At 42.6% G+C, this 18862-nt stretch overlaps 1 protein-coding gene across 4 annotated transcripts in view; it reads left to right on the top strand.

Annotated features, from left to right (window-relative positions):
* Window positions 1–18617, top strand: part of FOXN2 (forkhead box N2) — a 33682-nt gene extending 15065 nt beyond the window's left edge. For 3 of the 4 annotated variants that reach the window (XM_027889891.1, XM_027889893.1, XM_027889892.1), the window contains exons 3-6: window positions 5789–5913; window positions 10173–10237; window positions 13112–13180; window positions 13632–18617. In XM_027889891.1, coding sequence (XP_027745692.1) covers window positions 5789–5913; window positions 10173–10237; window positions 13112–13180; window positions 13632–14149 — 777 coding nt within the window. In that variant the 3' untranslated portion in view covers window positions 14150–18617. The remainder of the gene's footprint in view (window positions 1–5788; window positions 5914–10172; window positions 10238–13111; window positions 13181–13631) is intronic. The other variant, XM_027889894.1, reaches the window with a different exon arrangement.
* Window positions 18618–18862: the final 245 nt, after the last annotated feature.

Here is an 18862-nt window from a genome sequence, read left to right as displayed (position 1 = left end):
ACATACTAGAAGTCAGCAAACAAATCTTGGAGCCCTGTGTTTGGAGGTCAGCCTCAGTGGTTAAAGTCTTGTTACCAAAAATGTCTGTGATGCCTGGCGTGCTTGACAACCTCTTGCTGTAAATAGTGGTCCTGGAGCTGAGTGGGCATTAGGAAGGACTGCCTTGTACTGATAGGACTGAACACCACTGCTTCTCAATATTCCTGCTTTTACATTTAATTGATAGCTACTGTTTGCCCAAGCAGCAGCTTTGCTCTGGAAAAAGTGACTTTTTATTGCAATGTGACAAGTCCAGTAACACCCCCATTGTCAAGTCCTGCTGAGATTTAGGATGGGCTCTTAATGTGACTCCAGGTGTGCCTGTGAGGAGGACTGTATCTGAGCAGGAACTACATGCTGCTGCAGGTCACAGAGGTGCCCTTAAAGGACTGTGTGGACTCTCTCCAGGAATGGTGACATGAGTTTCAGAAAAATTAGGGCAGGAAAGGGAAATCTAAATCAGTATATGAGTTCCTGCTGTCTGTAGATCTGCCCTTTAATGCTCAGCTGTTTCTAGCCTGGAAACCCCCATCGGTTAGGAGTTACCAGTCAAACCTCGTCTTGGCATTTGGGTGGCAGGAGCTTGAGACTGGCATGGTCCCCTGCTTGCCCTGGCATCTCCACTGGTATTGCTGGGCTCAGAGGATGGCTTGCTGCTCAATGTGACATCTCTAGTAGGAAGAGCAAAATGCAGCACAGCTACCACTGCTACCAGCAAGGTGATGCTGATGTGCTCTGTCAGTGTTTTCCCAGGGCTCCAGAGACCGCATAGCTCTCTAATTCTAAAGAACAGAAACTGCATTTACAAAAAAAACCCAAAAAAGCCCCTCCTGAAACTTAAATGAAGCTTCCCCATTTCCAGCAAACAGCAGTTAAACCTCTGCCCTGCTTAGAAAAGGACCGGATGAGGGTACTGCTCCAGATTCTTCCTGCAAAGTAAGTCTGTGGCATCAGACAGAGCATCATGCACAGACTCCATGGAGTTGATCTGATAAATGATGGAAATGCTGCAGACCCCTTTGTATAAGCTCCTCTGGTGTCACTTCTTGGAGCAAGCTTATTTTAGTGGTTGTTGGTAGCCTTGTGCTAGCCATGCCTCTGGGTGCTTCCTTGAGAGGGAAAGGTAATTTTGTATTTTTCCCCACTTTTTTCCTTTGTTAATGGCATTCTGTATCTCAAAGGGAGAACACAGTCAGCTTTCTTCTGTCCCCAGTGCCTCTGGAAGCAGAGAGATCCATGGCACGTTGTATTGAAGGACCATGGGGTTTTTTGTAATGTCAGGGTAAGAAGGGTTTTAAAGCCTTTCAAATGACTCTGGGCTCTTGCGTTGGAAGAGTGTAAATGTCTGACAGGAGGGGACAGTCTGTGACCCCACATTCCTGGGCAGGCTGCTGTCTGACACCTACCTGGCTGTTGCTGCTGTCTGTCAGCTATGAAATCATCTCTTGGAGGTCTGGCAGCAAAAGTAGGAAGAGCCTGTCCTCATCTTTGCCGTAGTGCTGATATTTTGGTTTGGATTGGGAGTCACATTGAAATGAATCTGCTGATTTTTCCCCACTTACCCCCCTGAGCTGGCGCTGAAGGGCAGTTTCAGAACACTTAAACTGGATTCATTTGTGCTGTGACCAGGAAGAGTTGCTGTAGTAGCATACTTACTGTGCCCTGATGGCTCTGGACGTTGTCCACAAGACCCTGCTGGAGCTTCCCTGCTGTGAAGGCTCTTGTTGCTTGGACCGCTGGAAAAAATTGTATGTTACAGTTTTCTTTTGATGATTTGAAGGGTGCTGAAGGGGAAGTTAACTGGTTTGAGATGCCCTATGAGCCAGCACTGCAGACAAGAGGAGGAACTTCTTGTATGTATGTCACATCTCTGCTAAAACACACATTACCTGTTCTGAATGCACATTGCACGACGCTGCTGTATCTGAGTGGTTTGTCGAGATTTACCCCAGGTAACAGACCTACAAGCTGAAATGCCCTTTTGTGTTAAAACTGTGGTTGAGCACATGTCTGCAGTCATCCAGGCACATGAGATTTCCATCTCTGGGTGATGGTGGTTGGGAGGTGGGGCTGATGAACAGCAAGGGGATAATGCTGGAGCCAGTCTTAGGGACTCCTGCTTGCCTTCCAATGTACCTGCTGTGGCCCTGGTGTCCCTGAAGATGTGGAGGTGCAACTGTGGGCTAGTGATCTTCAGAAGATACAGCTAATGCTCTTTGCATCTTAAGCACTGTTGTGCTGCCCTGGGGTTGGGAAGAGAGGTGCCTACAGTGTGAAATTGCTTTTTTTTGAGGGAGCAGCATTTGCTATACAGCACAGGAGAAACTGAAATGAAAGGCATTTTGGAGCTGAAGTCCTGAAGAGCCTCCCTGCTCTTTTCTGGACTTGGTTTTACAGCTGTGGCATTGGGGATTATTCAGTAATCAGTACCACTGGGCTGAAAATGTGTGAGGAGGCAGGAGCAGCATTCGTATCAATTTGGCGGGCCACTGTTTGCATGAATGTGGGTGGCCCTGCCACTGACTCCTCTGCAGGATGGGGTGCAGGGCTTGAATATCTTCAGCAAATCTCTCTGTTTTCTAGGTAAATATGTGGTTTAGGTTTTTTTCTTTTAGGGTTTGTCTTTTTTTTTTTTTTTTTTTTTTTTTTTTTTTTTTTTTTTTTTTTTTTTTTTTTTTTTTTTTTTTTTTTTTTTTTTTTTTTTTTTTTTTTTTTTTTTTTTTTTTTTTTTTTTTTTTTTTTTTTTTTTTTTTTTTTTTTTTTTTTTTTTTTTTTTTTTTTTTTTTTTTTTTTTATTTATTTATTTATTTATTTATTTTTATTTATTTATTTTTATTTTTATTCTTTGACAAGTAGTGGTGGTATGCGGTCTGTGTAGCTCTTCAAATATTTAGGCAAGGAGCAGGGCAGGTCTCATCCATAAGGCTGTAGAGACAGGAGAGAGTTGCATATTACCTGATAAAACTGTTGGTGAATATATGATACACCCCTGTGCACACAGACAGTATTTTCCAGTGATTCACCTTGCCCAAGTGGAAGCAGCTGGTAAGCACTGTCCATACCCGGTGGAGCTGGGGATGATGCCCATGGCTGAAGCTTGTGGAGAGCTCTTTGGAGGACAGGGGACATGTGTCTGCCTCTGCAGGGAGCCTGAGCCACCAGTACCATCTGGCTTGCTCTGCTTTGGTTGCTCCTTGGGCTTTACTCACTGGACTGGTGATGGGGTGGTGGTAAAGGATGAGGCTGGATCATGGGAGGCATCTTGTTTCTTTAAATGTTTCTATGATCCAGTCCCAAAATGTTAGGGGCTGGAAGCTTACTGTCTTTACAAAATAGCTCCAGTGCTTCAAAACATAGGGATTACTTTCCTTCCCTTGTTTTTGCCTAGATGAAGTCCTGCAAGTCAAATTAGAAACATTAGAAAGATGCAAAAAAGATGATAGGCCAAAAAATAATCTCAGAACCATGACTGCTCCACATGTTCTGAGATGCAGAGTAAGAAGAGACTGGTGGCCTCTCTGCACTGGCTCTGGAGGGGTGTTTCTCTAGATCTGAAATGAAAGTTACACCTACATTTCAGATAGCACATCAACACTTGCATCACTGTTGATGTGAAATAGCAACCTCCAAAGGCAGTTTGGCATTTAAGAGCATCCTAGGATTAGTCTTTGCTGGGAGAAATAGCACAGTCTGTTTAGTCTTGTTTTAAAGCTGGATGTATTGGTTCTCAGGAATTTCCAGGTCCAGTTGTGGCTGGCCTATTTTCAGACATGAAATTAATGCCACTTAATTTTCAGACCAGGGCTGGACTTCTACCATGCCTTTGCTGGGCAGACGGTCCAGGCGAAGCAGTGCACAGGAGCAGCTCCATGGGCTTCACCTCCTTTGCTCAGTGTCTGCTTTTAGTATCTGTAATGGTGGGTGGAAGTGTGGTTTCACATTACACATAACCCACAGAAGAAGTCACCCTGTTTTACTGCCTCTTGCATTGTGTCTGTCGGTATCTGTATGGCTTCAGGGTGTGCCTGGTTCAGCTTGCAGTACCCACCCAAAATCCTTGTTTTAAGTTGTCATAGCAGCAAACTGGCGGGAATACCTGGCTGTGAAGATGAAAGAGGGAAACTAATCCCCAGCAGCTGAACTGAATTAGACATGAAGAGAAAGTGCTCACCTAAAGTAGCAGATAAAAACCCTGCAGAGCAGTGGTTTGCCGGTCAGAGGAGTTCCTGCTGCTCTCTGAGGGCAACAGCCTCAAAGCTACCAAAGGGAGGGGAAAAAAAACAAAAAAATCAGTTGGGTAGGGTTGGGATGGTGGGGAAAGGAGTCTGGTAAAGGTGCAGGAAATGGATCAGGGTTTAAGTGTCATCGAGATGATGGATTGAGCCAGTTGGGAGGATACCCCCTGTTAGTACTTAGGGTGGCTACATCATCCTCCCAGCCACCATGGATGTTTAATAATTAAAGGTAAACTTCTTGATAAGTATCTTACAGGCTTTGCTCAGTTTTGGTGTGAAAAGATGAATGTAAGAAAGATTCAGGTTAAAAAAATAACTTTGAGAGATGTGACAGCTCAGAGATCTTTGTGAAAGGCAGTGACTTCCAACTAAAATTGTGGAGCTGCATCTCTTTCTCAGCTGGGGCTCTCTTCTCTGTTGATAGCAAGGTATTTCCTCTTCTCCAGAAAAAAAACCCAAAACATTACTTAAATAGAACTACAGACTTATATGCTTGATGAGTCCTTTTCAGTCTTGAGTAAGTTATGGAGCATCTGACCTTGGAAGGGTATTATTGCCCCCTGTGGTACTGGCAGGAGGAGGCCAGCTGTCCTTTGTGGGCTCACAGGAGGTGCTCCATGAAGCTTGGGTTTCTGCTCTGAGAATCAGCCCCCTCAAATCTTCTAAAAATTTCTTCCTGCTCAGATGTAGAGCTGCCCCACCCTTCAGCTAGGTACATGACCATTTCTGTAATACTTGTTTTCCCAGAAAAATCTGGTGCTGCTACCTGCAGAGTTTTTAGCTGATCTATCAGGTTTTAACTTTCCTATTTAATTTCCTTCATGTTGCAAGAACTAGCAGGCTAAAAAAACCTGTTTTTTTTCTTTCTTTAGTAGATTTTTGAGGAAAGCTTTGAGAGGGGCAAGAGGTGCCTAATCTTGCTTAAGTTTCAACATATCAAATTTAATATCAAGAATGACTAGCATGGTGGTGCTTACCTTGTTAGGTGCATCAAAAATACATTAATTAAGTTTTCAGGTTTTGAAAATGTGGAAAAATGCTGGGCATCCATCAAGATCATTTTACAGGATGCTGTAAAGTTAAATGAGTATGTGGCCATATTTAAGCAAAAGGGTGCTTAGGTTTTTTGCTTAGAAACCTATTAATGAAAAGACTGATGATTAGTTTGCCGGTGCTTGGATAGATCTTTAAACTGCCAGCTGTGTTCACCAAATGCTAAAATAAGGTTTACAGCTTTTGGGGGACAAATGCGAATGGAAATGGGGCTTTGGAGGTGCTATCCCAAGCTGCAAGATGGGTGCTTCCATAGTACATAATAACCACTTTCTTAATTTGGGAGCATGCACTTTCCATGCAGGTGATGGAGCTGCCTGTGGATGTTGTGCATCAGCTGTAAGGGGGTGAATGCCTATGTACAGTCATGGCACTGGGCTGCAGTTTGGGAGTATTAAATTAGAAAGGGCTGCAACAGTCTGGCCCCAGGTTTTCTGATTTGCCGTGCTTCTTTCTTGCAGGTGAATGGAAAAGGGTCGTTGTGGTGCGTTGACCCCAAATATAAACCTAATCTTGTCCAAGCACTGAAAAAACAGCCTTTTTCCTCAGCACTTGCATTTTATACTCCGCCGGCATCACCACCAAGGTAGGTGAATCCTCTGATCCGAGAAGGGCGCTCAGTCACGTTTCTCCGCCTGGCAGAGGAAATGCCCACATGGCTGTTGATCTGTTGTTTCCATTTGCCACCCGAGAGAAGAATTTGAGTGGGGCTTAGGTGAGAGCAGCGAGATGGGGTGGGGAGATTTAATGAGCTTGGGCTTCCAGGTAGCACATCTGAGGTGCGTGTCCAAGTTGTCTCCTTAACTGCGGGAGAGTTTCAAAGAAGAAGGTCAGGGGTGTGCTGGGTGCTTATGGGTAATCCCAGTTTCTCTAGGGGCAAGCAGTCCTGGGAATTGGAGCAAAATCCTCCTTCAAGCACATTTCACCAGGACTGAATCAGGTGTGCCTGGTGCTGTTGGCTTTGGAGGAGGTGGGCGTCTTCTACTATAAGTCACTTGTCTGGTTATAAAATGTATATACTCCATGCTGTTGTCAAAAACAATCAACTTTTCTACAGTCTGAAGTGCTTAGAAAGGCTGGTCTGCAAGGGCTGTTTTTCTCCAAGGCTGTTAAAAGGATTTTGCAGCAGGGATGGAAAAAACAGTCTTTGCCATAAATATACTCTGAGGTGGAGCATGCAAGACTTCTAAAACCAGGGCTTCCTTACCAGTACTTTTTAAGCTCAGGCAATAGATTTGGGGGAATTTGAAGTCAATCTCATGCATCCTCAGTGGAGGAAGGGGGGCTGGGTCAGGCTATAGAGGTGGGACAGAGAGGAGGAGCACAAAGCAGAGGAACAAAGCATTGAGTGAGCTCAGTTCTTAGGTAGGCATGTGGCCGGTTTGTCTAGTTCAGCAAAGAATTTGGGTGAGATAAGAGATAATTAAGGTCTCTGTACATTGACCTATGCCTTCACCTTACTGCAAGGAGCTTCCTTAACAAACAGGAGGAACTGGGATTACTGGACTGGTAACATTGAGCAGGCGTTTCTCAGGGTCCAACAGGACACCGACTCTGGGAGCTGGCAGTCCCATGCAAGCCTTAGCTGTCTGGCTGAAGATTTTTGTGTGGCAGCAGCTTTTTCAGTTGAGCTTGTAACCTACAAGATATAACCAGTTATCTCCGGTCTCTCTCCAACCCAGGGCCACCTTGGGTTGGAACAAGCCAGGCAGAAGTATCCTGTTTTCCAGCTTTCTGCTGGAATGGGAGCAGTACTAAAATAATCCCAAAGCATTTAAGTATTAAGAAATAGTCAGCTTGGAAAGTATGGGATGACTGGTGGTATTGCTTGGTTTTATGGGAATAAAGATTATTGAAATGGCTGTAATCAGGCTCTAGAGGATAATGCTTTTACAGGCTTTAATGTTTCTATGTAAGGGCAGAGACTTCTGTTTTTTGCTACAACTCAAGTGAAGGTTTAGTCCTTGAAAGCTTTAATACCATGTCTGTGTTAACACAGTCAGACATTAAAATGTAGAGAATAATGGAGATGGAGAGGGACCTCTGGATGCTGTCTGTCCAGTCAGAGGCACAGAGGATCCAGACAGGCTCAGCCTAGGGCAGGGAGTTCATTAAAGCTTTTAGTGTCTCCAAGGTCTTCAAGATTAGTCCAACTGAAGTTATGTTGCAGTGTGGTTTACTTAGCTTGTCTAAATGCAACATACTGAAATTCAGTGTAGGGAAGGAGAGATTTTATCTGAACGCTGAAGTACTTAGAAGATCATGACTTAATTTCAAGCTGTTGTTTTTGGTAACTTTTTTTCCCCCCTTCACTGAAGGACTAGTCACGCTTGCCAGCAATCACGATTACAAGGAAATCCTGGTTCCAGTGAAGCCACATGGCAGAATTCCCACTGTCTTCAATATGGGAAGGGTTTTGCAGTGCTTATAGTTATGAGTACAAGAAAATAAGAAACAACATTTTAAGATACCAGACTTTTTCCTAATGAAAGCTGGTTTATTTTCCTTTAATAGTAAAAAAACCCCATATATATGACTTTCCATCACACACAGAAAACCAGATTTTTTTTTTCCCCTTCCACATTTAAAGATTCTTGGATTTGATTTAAATTCTGGCCTAATTTCAGGGAAGGGCCCCTCCAGGGTCTGCCTTGTTGAAGAGAGAGAGAAAGCCCAGAGGTACAGCTGGAGAGAGTCTGGAAGTACTATCCAAATTTATCTACAGGGTGATCCTAAAATTCGACTGTGAGAGTCTCTGAATTGTTCTGTGGGAAGGCTAGTGTTCATAATTATTTCACAGTGTGTTTGTGGGGAGTATGCCTATCATTCAGCAGGATTTTAAAATAAAATTTAAGCTGTTACTTTGAGCAGAAGCTTTCCAAAACTGTAATCTGTGTCTAGTGACACTGAAATTTGTATCATCATAGATGATTTTGGCATCCCTGATGCGTTTTATTTCTGCACAGCTTGTTCAACAAGTTGATGCAAAGCCCCCGGCTGCATTTTGTTTCTAGTACTACATGTATTACAGCCCTGGGCTCTGGGGATGGCCACAGTCCTCATCTTGCACATACCTTGTGCATAGCTTGTCTAAATCAATACTGGGCATTAATTTGCTCTGGGGAAGCTCCATGTGGATGTGATTTTTGAAGGATGTGAGCTTAGAACAAAAGGATGAAGATGTTTAGCATCTCTCTGTACAGTGGATCTGCAAAGCCAGCCTGTTGGGGTTGGACCATTGCTTTTATTTTAGTTTTAATTCTTTTTTTTGTTTGTTTTTCACCCCATTTTTAGAGTTCCCTTTCTCTCCAGTGCTGCTCCAAGAAAACATACCAGACAGTGAACTGTAGTTTTCCACTTGTTCCCATCCAGCTGAGCTGGAACTTTTTCCCCTTGGTTACAACACTGGGAGGTGCTCAAATATTACTCTCCTTTTCAGTAGCTTTGGTTACCAGTGCCAGGCAGGCTGTGGTGCAGCGAGAGCTCCTTGTGTAGCCCAGATGGTGCATTTCAAGCCACCTTGCTCTGATTTTTTTTTTTTTTCCCTCCTACGCTGTAGCAGCCTTTGGAGCTGTTACCAATGGCTAGCTGAGTTTGGATAATACGGTAGCACGTGGAGCAGTGAGGGTATTAAATGGGCACATTTGTTAACATCTGTGCAGGACAGCTCATCTCAGGGTGGCTGAGATGTGTACAGTCTCAGCACCAGCCAGTCACCAGTGAAAAGTATTTTCTTCAAACTTGAATGTAAAGACTGAGGATTTTAGTTTAAAAAAGGCATTTTTAAACCTGAAGTATTTATTTGAGTTTTAATGAATGATCTAGACAAATAATTACAATCTTAAACATTTAGCAGCTTTGTGATTTTGGGGGGCGTTGTGGCTGCGCTTTATTTTGGAAAACAGAGCTGCCTAAATATGATAAATATAAAAGGTAAACACACCTTAAGGATGAAAATCACCCCCTTAATCCTGTGAGGTTTTTGTTAAAGAGTGGGTTTGATAATTCTGCTCATCACCCTTCATTCTTCCAGCAACACTACAAAAGACACAATAAAAATAGTACACGCTATTAAAATTGCATGAAATGTAGCAATGTGCTTTTTTTTCTAACTGCTTGCTAGTATATTTATAATGAACTGAATAATTAGGACTGGGTGTGTAGCAAAAAAAACCAAACACATGCAACAGCTTTAACTTGCCCTTTTATTCTGTAAGGGATTTAGTGGTGCTTTGCCAGGTGCAAAGCTGGTCTGATTAGGAAAAAACCCTGGATAGCATCACCAAAACAGCCGAGCTTCAGATAAATTTAAAATCATCAGGTATCTTGGTTGGGTTTTTTTTTTTTTTTGTTCTTCCCCAGCTTTTTGCACGTTACTTTTCATTTTTGTTAGTTGCCCACCGCTGTTTGGAAGAGCAGGCAGACACAACTCCTTACCTGCTGTGTTGCTCCAGGGCTCTAAGCATCCCTGTGTAAGCTGAAGTTTAGTTCACATATAGGTTTTACGTACAAAAAAATACATGGTTTTGCTTAAAATCCAGCCTTTAGGCAACTATATAAAATCTGTAGAAGTCAGTATGTCTTGCCAACAAGATTTTTGCTTTAATTGTGTGTGGTTGGAGGTGTTTTCCAAATGCTGATGATGGCTTTAAATAGTTCTACATAAACTGTCAACCAAAGTGTCAAGCCATTTACTGAGGGCAACAGGAATTGCTTGCCTACCTCTGGCAGTAGGGTTGGTTTTGGTTTTACCCTTCTGTGATCATAATACAGTGTCTACTTCACTTTGTACAAATCATTTGCCTAAATTAGGGCTTGGCTTTGAGTTGTTGAATTTCTTTTCAGTAGGTCGTCGTCCCCTCACTACCTGACTTCAGTCCTTCAGCAGAATCACGGCCGATCTCTCAAAGGTAAACATTTAGTTTTCCTTCACTCTGCTCCCCTGGTTTTAGTCACAAGCATGTACTGCAGCCCAGCTGATGTTGTCTGTGGACCTGCTCTGAAGGGTCTCCTAGAGGACAGAAAAAACAGATGTAATTACAGCGTATGCGTATTATATCAGCCACTGGTGCTTTAATTTTAAATCCATAAGGTGAATTTCAAGGTGTAATTGGAGCCATCTTGTTCTGACAGCAAAGTATTCAGCACATGCATCACTCCCAAATATGACCTACTTAAAGAATGAATAGTTTAGTAGAAAACAAATCTGAAAAGCTGCACATCTCTGTACTAGTTTTATTGAAGACCAAGGACTGAGAACCAAAGGCAGCAAATTTTAATGTATAAAACTTGTGGGATGTGGCCACAAAAGTTGAATCTAACAGAAAGTGAGCGTGTGTTGTACAGGAGTGTTGTTAAAGCTCTTTCAAAACGACAGTGAAAGGCCACCGACAGTGGGTCCTGAGCAGCACAGCAGACACCCAGCTCCCTGGTTTTGATAGCATGGTGGGCTTAGAGGGAGGAAGGTTGCTTTTAGTTTTGGACACAAGCCAGCAGCTTTGGTTAGGCAGCAAAGCCAAGGCTTTTTAGAGACCAGGCAGGTGCCTGACCCACAGATGATAACCATCGTGCATCCAGAAGGAGGCTTTATGGTTGTACGTGAGTGGCAAGGAAGCTTCCTTGGCTGGCTGGCTGCAAGATCTGGGATTCTCAGGGCTCGTTAGAGGATACAAGAAATCCCCCTCCTCCTGATGATTTTGCTGGTGTGTCCTGTGACAGGTATGGAGATTGCCAGCCTGATGCTAACTGTTCCAATTAGCTACACTGGAGGTGCCGAAATAATGATTTGTGTCTGTTACCATTTAATTTCTGCATCTCAGGGAACCTGCTCAGCATTTCTCTGGAATTAGAGGGAAGCTATTAATGTTCCTGGGGTCACATAGGTCAGCTCTTGTGCAGATGAAAGAATTCCTTGTAATAAGGTGCTTCCTCAGCTGTTCTGCTGGAGAAGAATAAATTTGGGAAATACTGCTCTGTTGAGGAGAGCAATCACAAATGAAGCCAAAGCACCTTAACAGTGACACAGAGTACTGCTAAGAAGTCACTGCAGAAGTGTCTCTCCTCTTTCTTTGGGAGTATTAAGGTGCAGAATACTCTTTGCAGGTAGTAATCCTGTGTTGCATTAATGCCTCCAGTTACTTGCCATCTTAACAAATGGTGCTTATGTACCAACGTCAGATGATAAAATAAAATGTCTGTGATAGCAAGTAAGGAATGGAAATATTTTACTTTCTGGTTACACTAGCGGAGCAAAGTAACTCTTCATGGGTTTTTTTCACTTCTTTTTTTCAGTTGGATACACGTGGCCTATAAATTCAGGGGCTCTATTTCTGCCAAAGAAAGACAAAACAATAACAAAAATAATCTCATGAGCACAATACCTTAAAGTATAGTGGGTTTAAAATGAAAGACATTGAAAACAACAGGGGAATGTGTATGTTTTATAACCTGTGCTGGAAACAGCAGGCCAGTCCCCTTCCTGTGTTGATGCAATAACACAAGGTGTCATGTTCTTCAGATTTCTCCCTGGCCAAGGATGAAGGTAGGGATAGTTGTCAAGATAAGGAAGCCACAATGACAACTCTGCAGTCCCCTTCCCAATACTAACCCTCTCCTCAAATTCAGTAATATAGCTAATGCCTGTAATGTAAGGGGGGAAAACAAATGCCATCAGAAATGACATTGCTGATGGTTCACTTTAACAGTTCCTATCCCATTTCCAGTTCAGCAGAACTGAGAGCCTGTTTTGCTTGCTGCTGGTCCCTTCCAGCACATTGTCTTCCAGCCTCTCTTTTCCACTCACTGCTTATGCATATGTACATACCTAGATACACCTCGGATGTGATTTTTTGTTCTCAGACACCAAGGCCCTTGTGAGAGCTCACTGTCTCTTTGCTCTTCTTTTGCCTGGTTAGTCCACCATGTATATTTCTGTCCTGTATAAGGAGCAGTCATCATCCATTGCTGAAGTGAGCCAAGGAAGACCTTGGATTTCCACTTTTTAAAAGTGCATGAGCATATCCTGAAATGAGTGGGAAAGGCATGCTTGTTTCTTTTCCTTTTCACCTGATTCTGGTTAGAAATGTCACTCTTGGCCCTAATATCCTCAAGGTGCCTTTCAGAGATGTAAGCAATCCTCTCTGGGCAGCAAAGGACGGCATTTTACAGCAGCGGTTGTCACCCCAGCTGACAGTGCTGCGGTTCACCTAAGCCTTTTTACGTGCCTATTTATTATTTAGATCCCCATGCTTTCTAGATCAAGCAGTTCAGTGCCCTTTCCCCCCTCGTATTCTCAGTTTCTTCCGTTTGACTTATTAGTGTGAAAAACATTGCTGGGGGAGGGAGATGTCCTGAATTAGTGCTGTGTTAACAGGCATGGTTGTTCTCAGCCTTGCACAATCACATAGCCAGGGTATGAAGCTGCTGAGATGTTTTGCTGTGCCATGTGTCTAATCTTTCTCTCTCAGTCGATACAAACAAAAGGCACTTGTTAAGTATAGCAACAGCATTGTCACATGAATGTCTAATTATGTCACTGATTCTTGGCTTCAGTAAGTGCAACGTGAGAATTCAGCTTTTGAATAGCCTAGTTAAGGTATGAGACTGATCTGTAACAGTGTTGTGATGTTCAAATCATGCTTGGTCTGAGTTTGTACATTCCCCCTGCCTCCACTTTTTATTGTAGGCCAGAATAGGCAGAAATGTATATGTCCTTTGTATGTTTTAGGGACCTCATCTTGTCAGGCTTACCTGAGATTTAACATTTTGCTGCTTCTGCTTCACAGAATCTGATATTGATGCTGCTACCGCAATGATGCTGTTAAATACTTCCATTCAGCAAGGGATGTTGGACTGTAAGCATAAACCATTTTACTCTGTTTTTCTTCTCTACTCAATAGCTAAAGACTTTCTCTATAAAATTTCAGGAAACAAGCATGGTCTAGTTTCCAAATAATAAGAGCGGTCAAGAAGTAATTCTGGTTTGATTGTTCTTTCAGCTAGCATTGCAAGGGTTTTATTAGAACCACCTTCATTTTCTTTTCCCAGTTAATTTTAGGGTTTCTCTGCAAAGTTTTGTCCTTTGCCCTCTCTGTGTTAAATGGTAAGAAGAGCTTCTTGGCTCCTTCTCTGTAGCTCTTAGTTGCAATTAGCTGAGGGTTGTTGTCCTCTGTGGATGACAATAAATGTGCACAACAGACCACAACTCTTAACTGCTGACATTCAGCTCACCTTGCAGTCAGCCAGCCCATTGTGCACGTGATATCATTAGAGTATTTGCTTACTGACACATCTTGTTTTTAATAGGTGAGAAACCTCAGCCTCTGAAGGCACCCAAGAAGAGGAGCTATGGCAGTGCATTCAATCCTCCGAGTTCCATAAATTTGCAGGAAAACGATTCCGCAGCCACCAATATTGATCCGAACGAGGATCACAACTACAGTGCCAGCAGCATGGGTTCCCAGCGCTGTGCATCCAGGTCCAGCGTGTCTTCCTTGTCCTCCCTCGACGAGGTGTATGAATTTATTTCCAAGACCAGCCATGACGGGAGCGATGGCAGTGAAGGATTTCACAGTGAAGTGGATACAGACGTTGACTATGAAGATGATCCTCTTGGAGACAGTGGCTATGCATCACAACCTTGTGTGGATACCTCTAAGGAAAGTCAGTCTAGCAAGAAATCATTCGAGGAATTATGTCAAGAAATCGATGAGGAGTTGAAAGAAGCCGCGGGGTCTCTGCTCCACCTTGCTGGCATCCAGACGTGCTTGAGTTCCTTAATAAGTACTGCAAAGACCCACTGTCACAAGCAAAGGAAAAAATAATATGTTTGTCAGTGTTGAATATATACATATATTTTTTTTAATTGTGGCAATACTCTTCTACTTTTACCCTTCACAAGGGAGATCAAAGCCATAAGAGGACTCACTGCTTTTTTTATTTTTGACGCAAACTATAATTTAGCCATTTATTTTTAAATCACCACCTAAAAAGAGAAATAGAATATTTAATCTTCTCAAATTAGAGATGCATGACTTGTGAAAACCTGAAAGCATACTTCTTAGTGATCACTGTTTATTTTTTTTCTTTTTAATAGCTGACTTTATTTTTATTTTAGAGATATGTTTGTTCAGATGCACACTGTGGATCATATTTACATCTCTGCTGGCCCCATCTGCAGAGGTGAATTTTGTTCTAAGGGCTCTGACTTCCATGTAAAGGATTAAAAAGGAGGAGAAAAAAGAAAAAGAGGGAAAGAAAAGGTCCTGGCCTTGGTTGACTCCTCCCACCTGTCCTCTCTTCACTTTTTAGACAGGTCCTAGTGAAAACACTGGTGAAGCAACTCTGAGTTGCTGCGGTTTTTGGCCTTTCTGACACAGTAGCTGAAAACCCTCAGGAGCTGCTTTCAGCAAGATAATAAACACCCCCTGGAGGAGTGGGATAAGGGGTAGCTGAGGTGGGTACCACCCACAATTTCTTTTTTTGTCCCTCCTTCCCCCAAATCTGCTGTGTGCAGCTCAGATTCCTGAAGGAACATGGTTTGTTGTTTTATCTTAAGACACGTTGTGGGGTTTTTTGGGGCAGGGGGTTGTCCTTTTCATGCAGATACGTGCATTCCTACATATGCTTTGGATGTGGCCAACAGTGACAGCTGCTGCCGTCCAAGTCAGATGTTGTCTTTGTGTTACCACCACTATTGAATATGTAGTACCTACACACACAGTCCTGCTACGTCTACCCTTCTGCTCCCCTGTACCGGTTTGGGAGGGAAAAAAGAGCCCAGCAGTTGGTGGTGGTGACAGTGCAGATAAGGTGGAGGCTTTAGCTGGCAAACAGCTGCTGAAAAGGGAATGTTGCTGCCTAATCTGAGACAAAATGGAATCACTTCCTTTTGGATCTCTGAACCCTGAATCAATAGAATCATAGGATGTGGTGAGTTAGAAGGGATTCATCAGGATCACCGAGTCCGACTCCTGGCCCTGCACAGGACCCCTAGGGCCCTTTCCACGGCACTGCTCTCCAGCCTCTCATTCCCCAGTCCATACACACAGGGTTGCCTATCCCAGGTGCAGAATCTGGCACTTGCCCTTTTAAACTTCATGCAGTTGGTGCTTGCCCATCTCTGATTTGTTGAGGTCTCTCTGCAGGCCCCCCTGCCCTCAAGGGAGGCGACAGCTCATCCCAGTTTAGTGTTGTTGGGGGTTTTTGCCTCTTCACCCAGTGTTTGCTGGTTTTGTCACATGGACTGTCCATCCATACCTTTTGTTTCCCAGATCACTGTGCCTTGTGCTGTGTGAACCCCATCAGCTTCCTGCCACATATGGGGCATCCAACGGGCAAGGCCTTTGCCTTTGGACGTGCATTGAGGCTCAGGAGGACCTCTGTTTTGGGAAGAAATTCCTTCACAATTCATTTTGCAATAAGAAAATCTCTTTATAATTCCTAGATGTCCTTCAGCCAAAAATGTTTAGTGGTATGTTGAACTTTATCCTTGTTTTTTTTTTTTTCCTTTTAAAATCAGTGGTGATTGCTTACATCTTCCTTTAGATAATGGCCTTTTTTATTTCTTTTTTTCTTTTAATTTTCTGTTCAAAAATGGGTAAGCAGTTCAGTTGGAGTGGCTTTTAACAGTACTGTACATACAAGGATGCCTTAAGTATGTTGCAGAATTGTATACAGCTATCCAACGTCATCTTTCCTGTTGCTAAAAGGTAGCACGATGTGCCATAAACGTTCTCACCAAGGTGAAGCTGTTGCTTCCAGCAGGTGTTGGGCAAGCTGGTTGAAAATTAGGAGCAGAGCCACCTAGGAAACCAATGTCCACTGTGGAGAACAGTGCTTGATTCAGCCAAAAGTTAACCTTTCCCTAAGGGGGTATTTTCCTGGCTATTTGGATGCCTTTCTTAGATTAGTGGGGGGGGGAGTTTACCCCTTTTTCCTTTTTCTTCGTATTTGTCAGTCTCTTCATGAATACTGTCATAAACTATTTTAAATGCAAACACAGCCATGCTGCTGAAGGTCTGTTGCTCTGAGGGCCCATTCCAGTGCCTCTTGAAGACAACGGTGGTGCTCCTGCTGACTCAATGGCTGTTGGATCAAGCCTGAAATATTTGTGTTTTAGAATTTAAAGCACAAACACTAGGAGAAAAAAACATTTTTTTTTTCTTTTTCCAATTACTTCAGTTTTAATAATTATTTGGTTTATTTCTGGAAAGGGAAGGAAAATACTCTGCTTCATTGCTGCATTGTGTGAACACCTGTTAGGCTATGCCTGTAACAGAGCAACGTGTGCAGATGTGTATGTCTTCTGGCTATCACAAGTGCTGCATTAGCCAATTAGATGTGATTTTGGATGTGTTAGTGACGGGTAGTAGGGGTAAAACTCGCCATTTAAAGGAAAGTGAATTACCAACACAGTGGTTCTTTGGATTTCAGGGTGTGAAGATGTGAATGCTTGGTGGAACCGCTTTTTGCTCATGGGTTGCTTTTGAACTTTGATGGAAAACTGCAAAGGGCAGAGTTTGTGTCAATGTGAAAACCAGGATTCAGATGCACATTAATACTGTGTAGCAGCCTGGGATTTTGCTCAGTGCCATGATTTCAGTTTCACGCTGTTGGAAAGGGGTGCTGCCTGGCTCCTGCTGAAGGTGGTTGCAGCTTTTCTGTAGCTTCCAGTGAAAGCTGGATCAAAGTCCAAGTATTGTGGAAATTCTGCGGTCGTAGTTGGCTCCATGTTTTGATTTGGTTCTGCATTTATTTTATACCTCAGATAAAACTGAAGAAGGATAATACTTACTTGGGAGTGTGGTGGTGCTACTGTTAACCCTGAAGCTGGTGATAATGACTTCAGCATATCTGAGGGGATGGAGTTGGGATGCTAACAGTGCATTTAATTACCGTATGCAATGACCAGTAAAAACCAATTACTAATCAAAGTCAGCAGTGAAAGCTGCATCCATCCTTACAGCTTTCAGCCTGGGAGAACTGGAGTTCTGGAAGTGGGGAAGCAATTGGAGCCTTTCCCTGGGACACAGAGCAAAGCTCTTCATGCTTTGCTGTTTTCCCTCTCTCCTTCCAAAGGAGAAGGCAGACAGTCTGTGCCCCTGACCTGTTCCATTGTGTTGTCCCACACCTCTGCCTGCACGTTTGGGAGGGAAAGGCTGAAAGCTTAGATACAGAGCACCCCTCTTGGGAGTGGGAGAAGAGCTGCCCTTCCCTTCTCTTACATATCTATTGGATTTGGGTTTGTTTGCCACCTCAGCTAGAGACCCTGGTGTATATAGTATAAATGGAGTATAATTAAAAGTTATTTTGATTGTTGGGCTTTGGGTTTTTTTAGTGACATATGTAAAACGTTGATGCCAATGGTTGACTTGGATACATTTTGGCAAGAAAAGTATTAGTGAACCACATTCAATTCTTTAAATGCAGTGAAGAAGTGTATGAGGCTTTTGTACCTGGGAAGTTGCTCTGTTCAGGGTAAATCTGATGTGAATACTGTACAAACCTATATTGGCCTTCCAGATTCCAGTCCTAAATTTCTGATTGGCAGAAGTCACATCAAATGTTTTAAAATCCAACTGTAAAATGGAAGTTGTGTGGTTTGCAACTTTTCATCAGCCTGAAAAGTACAAGCTTTAATTAAAGCAAAGTACACTCATACACGGTAATAATGGTGTGGTCAGAATATTTATTGAAAAGAAAAGGTAGATATTTTAAATGTTGCACCTGCTTTTTTATCTTAAAGCACATTCTTCACACCTAACTGCCATTGCCATTATCAAGTCTGTTTTATAAGTGTACATTTCTTCAAATTAAAAAGTTCATAATTAAAAGTATTATGTTACTGCCATATAGTGATATAAAACGTTTTATAATTGCCAATTCATTGTAACTATTATTTATTTAAAAGTGAATTGTAAGAATGCTTTCTGATCAAATGAACCAGAGTTGTTTTTAAACCATTCCCGTTAGCTTGTTTCTAATGTAGCATAAACAATGTCCTTGGGTTCGTTTAGAATAATTTTGCCAGTAGGTGACCAATTCTAACCGTTTTTCCTCCGGTTTAGTCCTTTACCCGTTTTAAAGACGATTTACAGAAGTTTAGTTTTTTGTATGCTAATCTCTTTTAATTAAAAGGTTTATAAATTTTATTTTTACCAAAGAGATGCAATTCATTATGACAAAATATTGCAGAATAAACTTTGTTTTATAACATTTGTGACTTTTCTGCCCACATTTTTCATTCAGATGATCAAAGGGGCTTTTCTAAAATAAACAGCATTGCAAACACAAAGCGCTGTGTTCTCTCTTTGTCTCCAGACCCTGGTTCTGATCTCAGACGGTGCTGAGTATTCCACCTTCCCATTTAAACTTCTTCCATGAGACTGGACCAGTGTAAAAAGCCAAATGTGTGTTTCACTGTAGGTTAGTTAAGACTGTTGCATGCATTTGGAAGTCATCTGTAAAATACCTACCAGTCCGTAGCAGGATTTGCTTACAGTCAGATTCATCCATAGCTGGCCCATAATATTTGA

This window comes from Empidonax traillii, unplaced genomic scaffold, assembly GCF_003031625.1.
Source record: "Empidonax traillii isolate 1590-97213 ecotype Southwest subspecies unplaced genomic scaffold, ASM303162v1 scaffold275:size1536655, whole genome shotgun sequence".
Lineage (NCBI taxonomy): Eukaryota > Metazoa > Chordata > Aves > Passeriformes > Tyrannidae > Empidonax > Empidonax traillii.
This window is presented reverse-complemented; position numbering and strand designations above follow the sequence as displayed.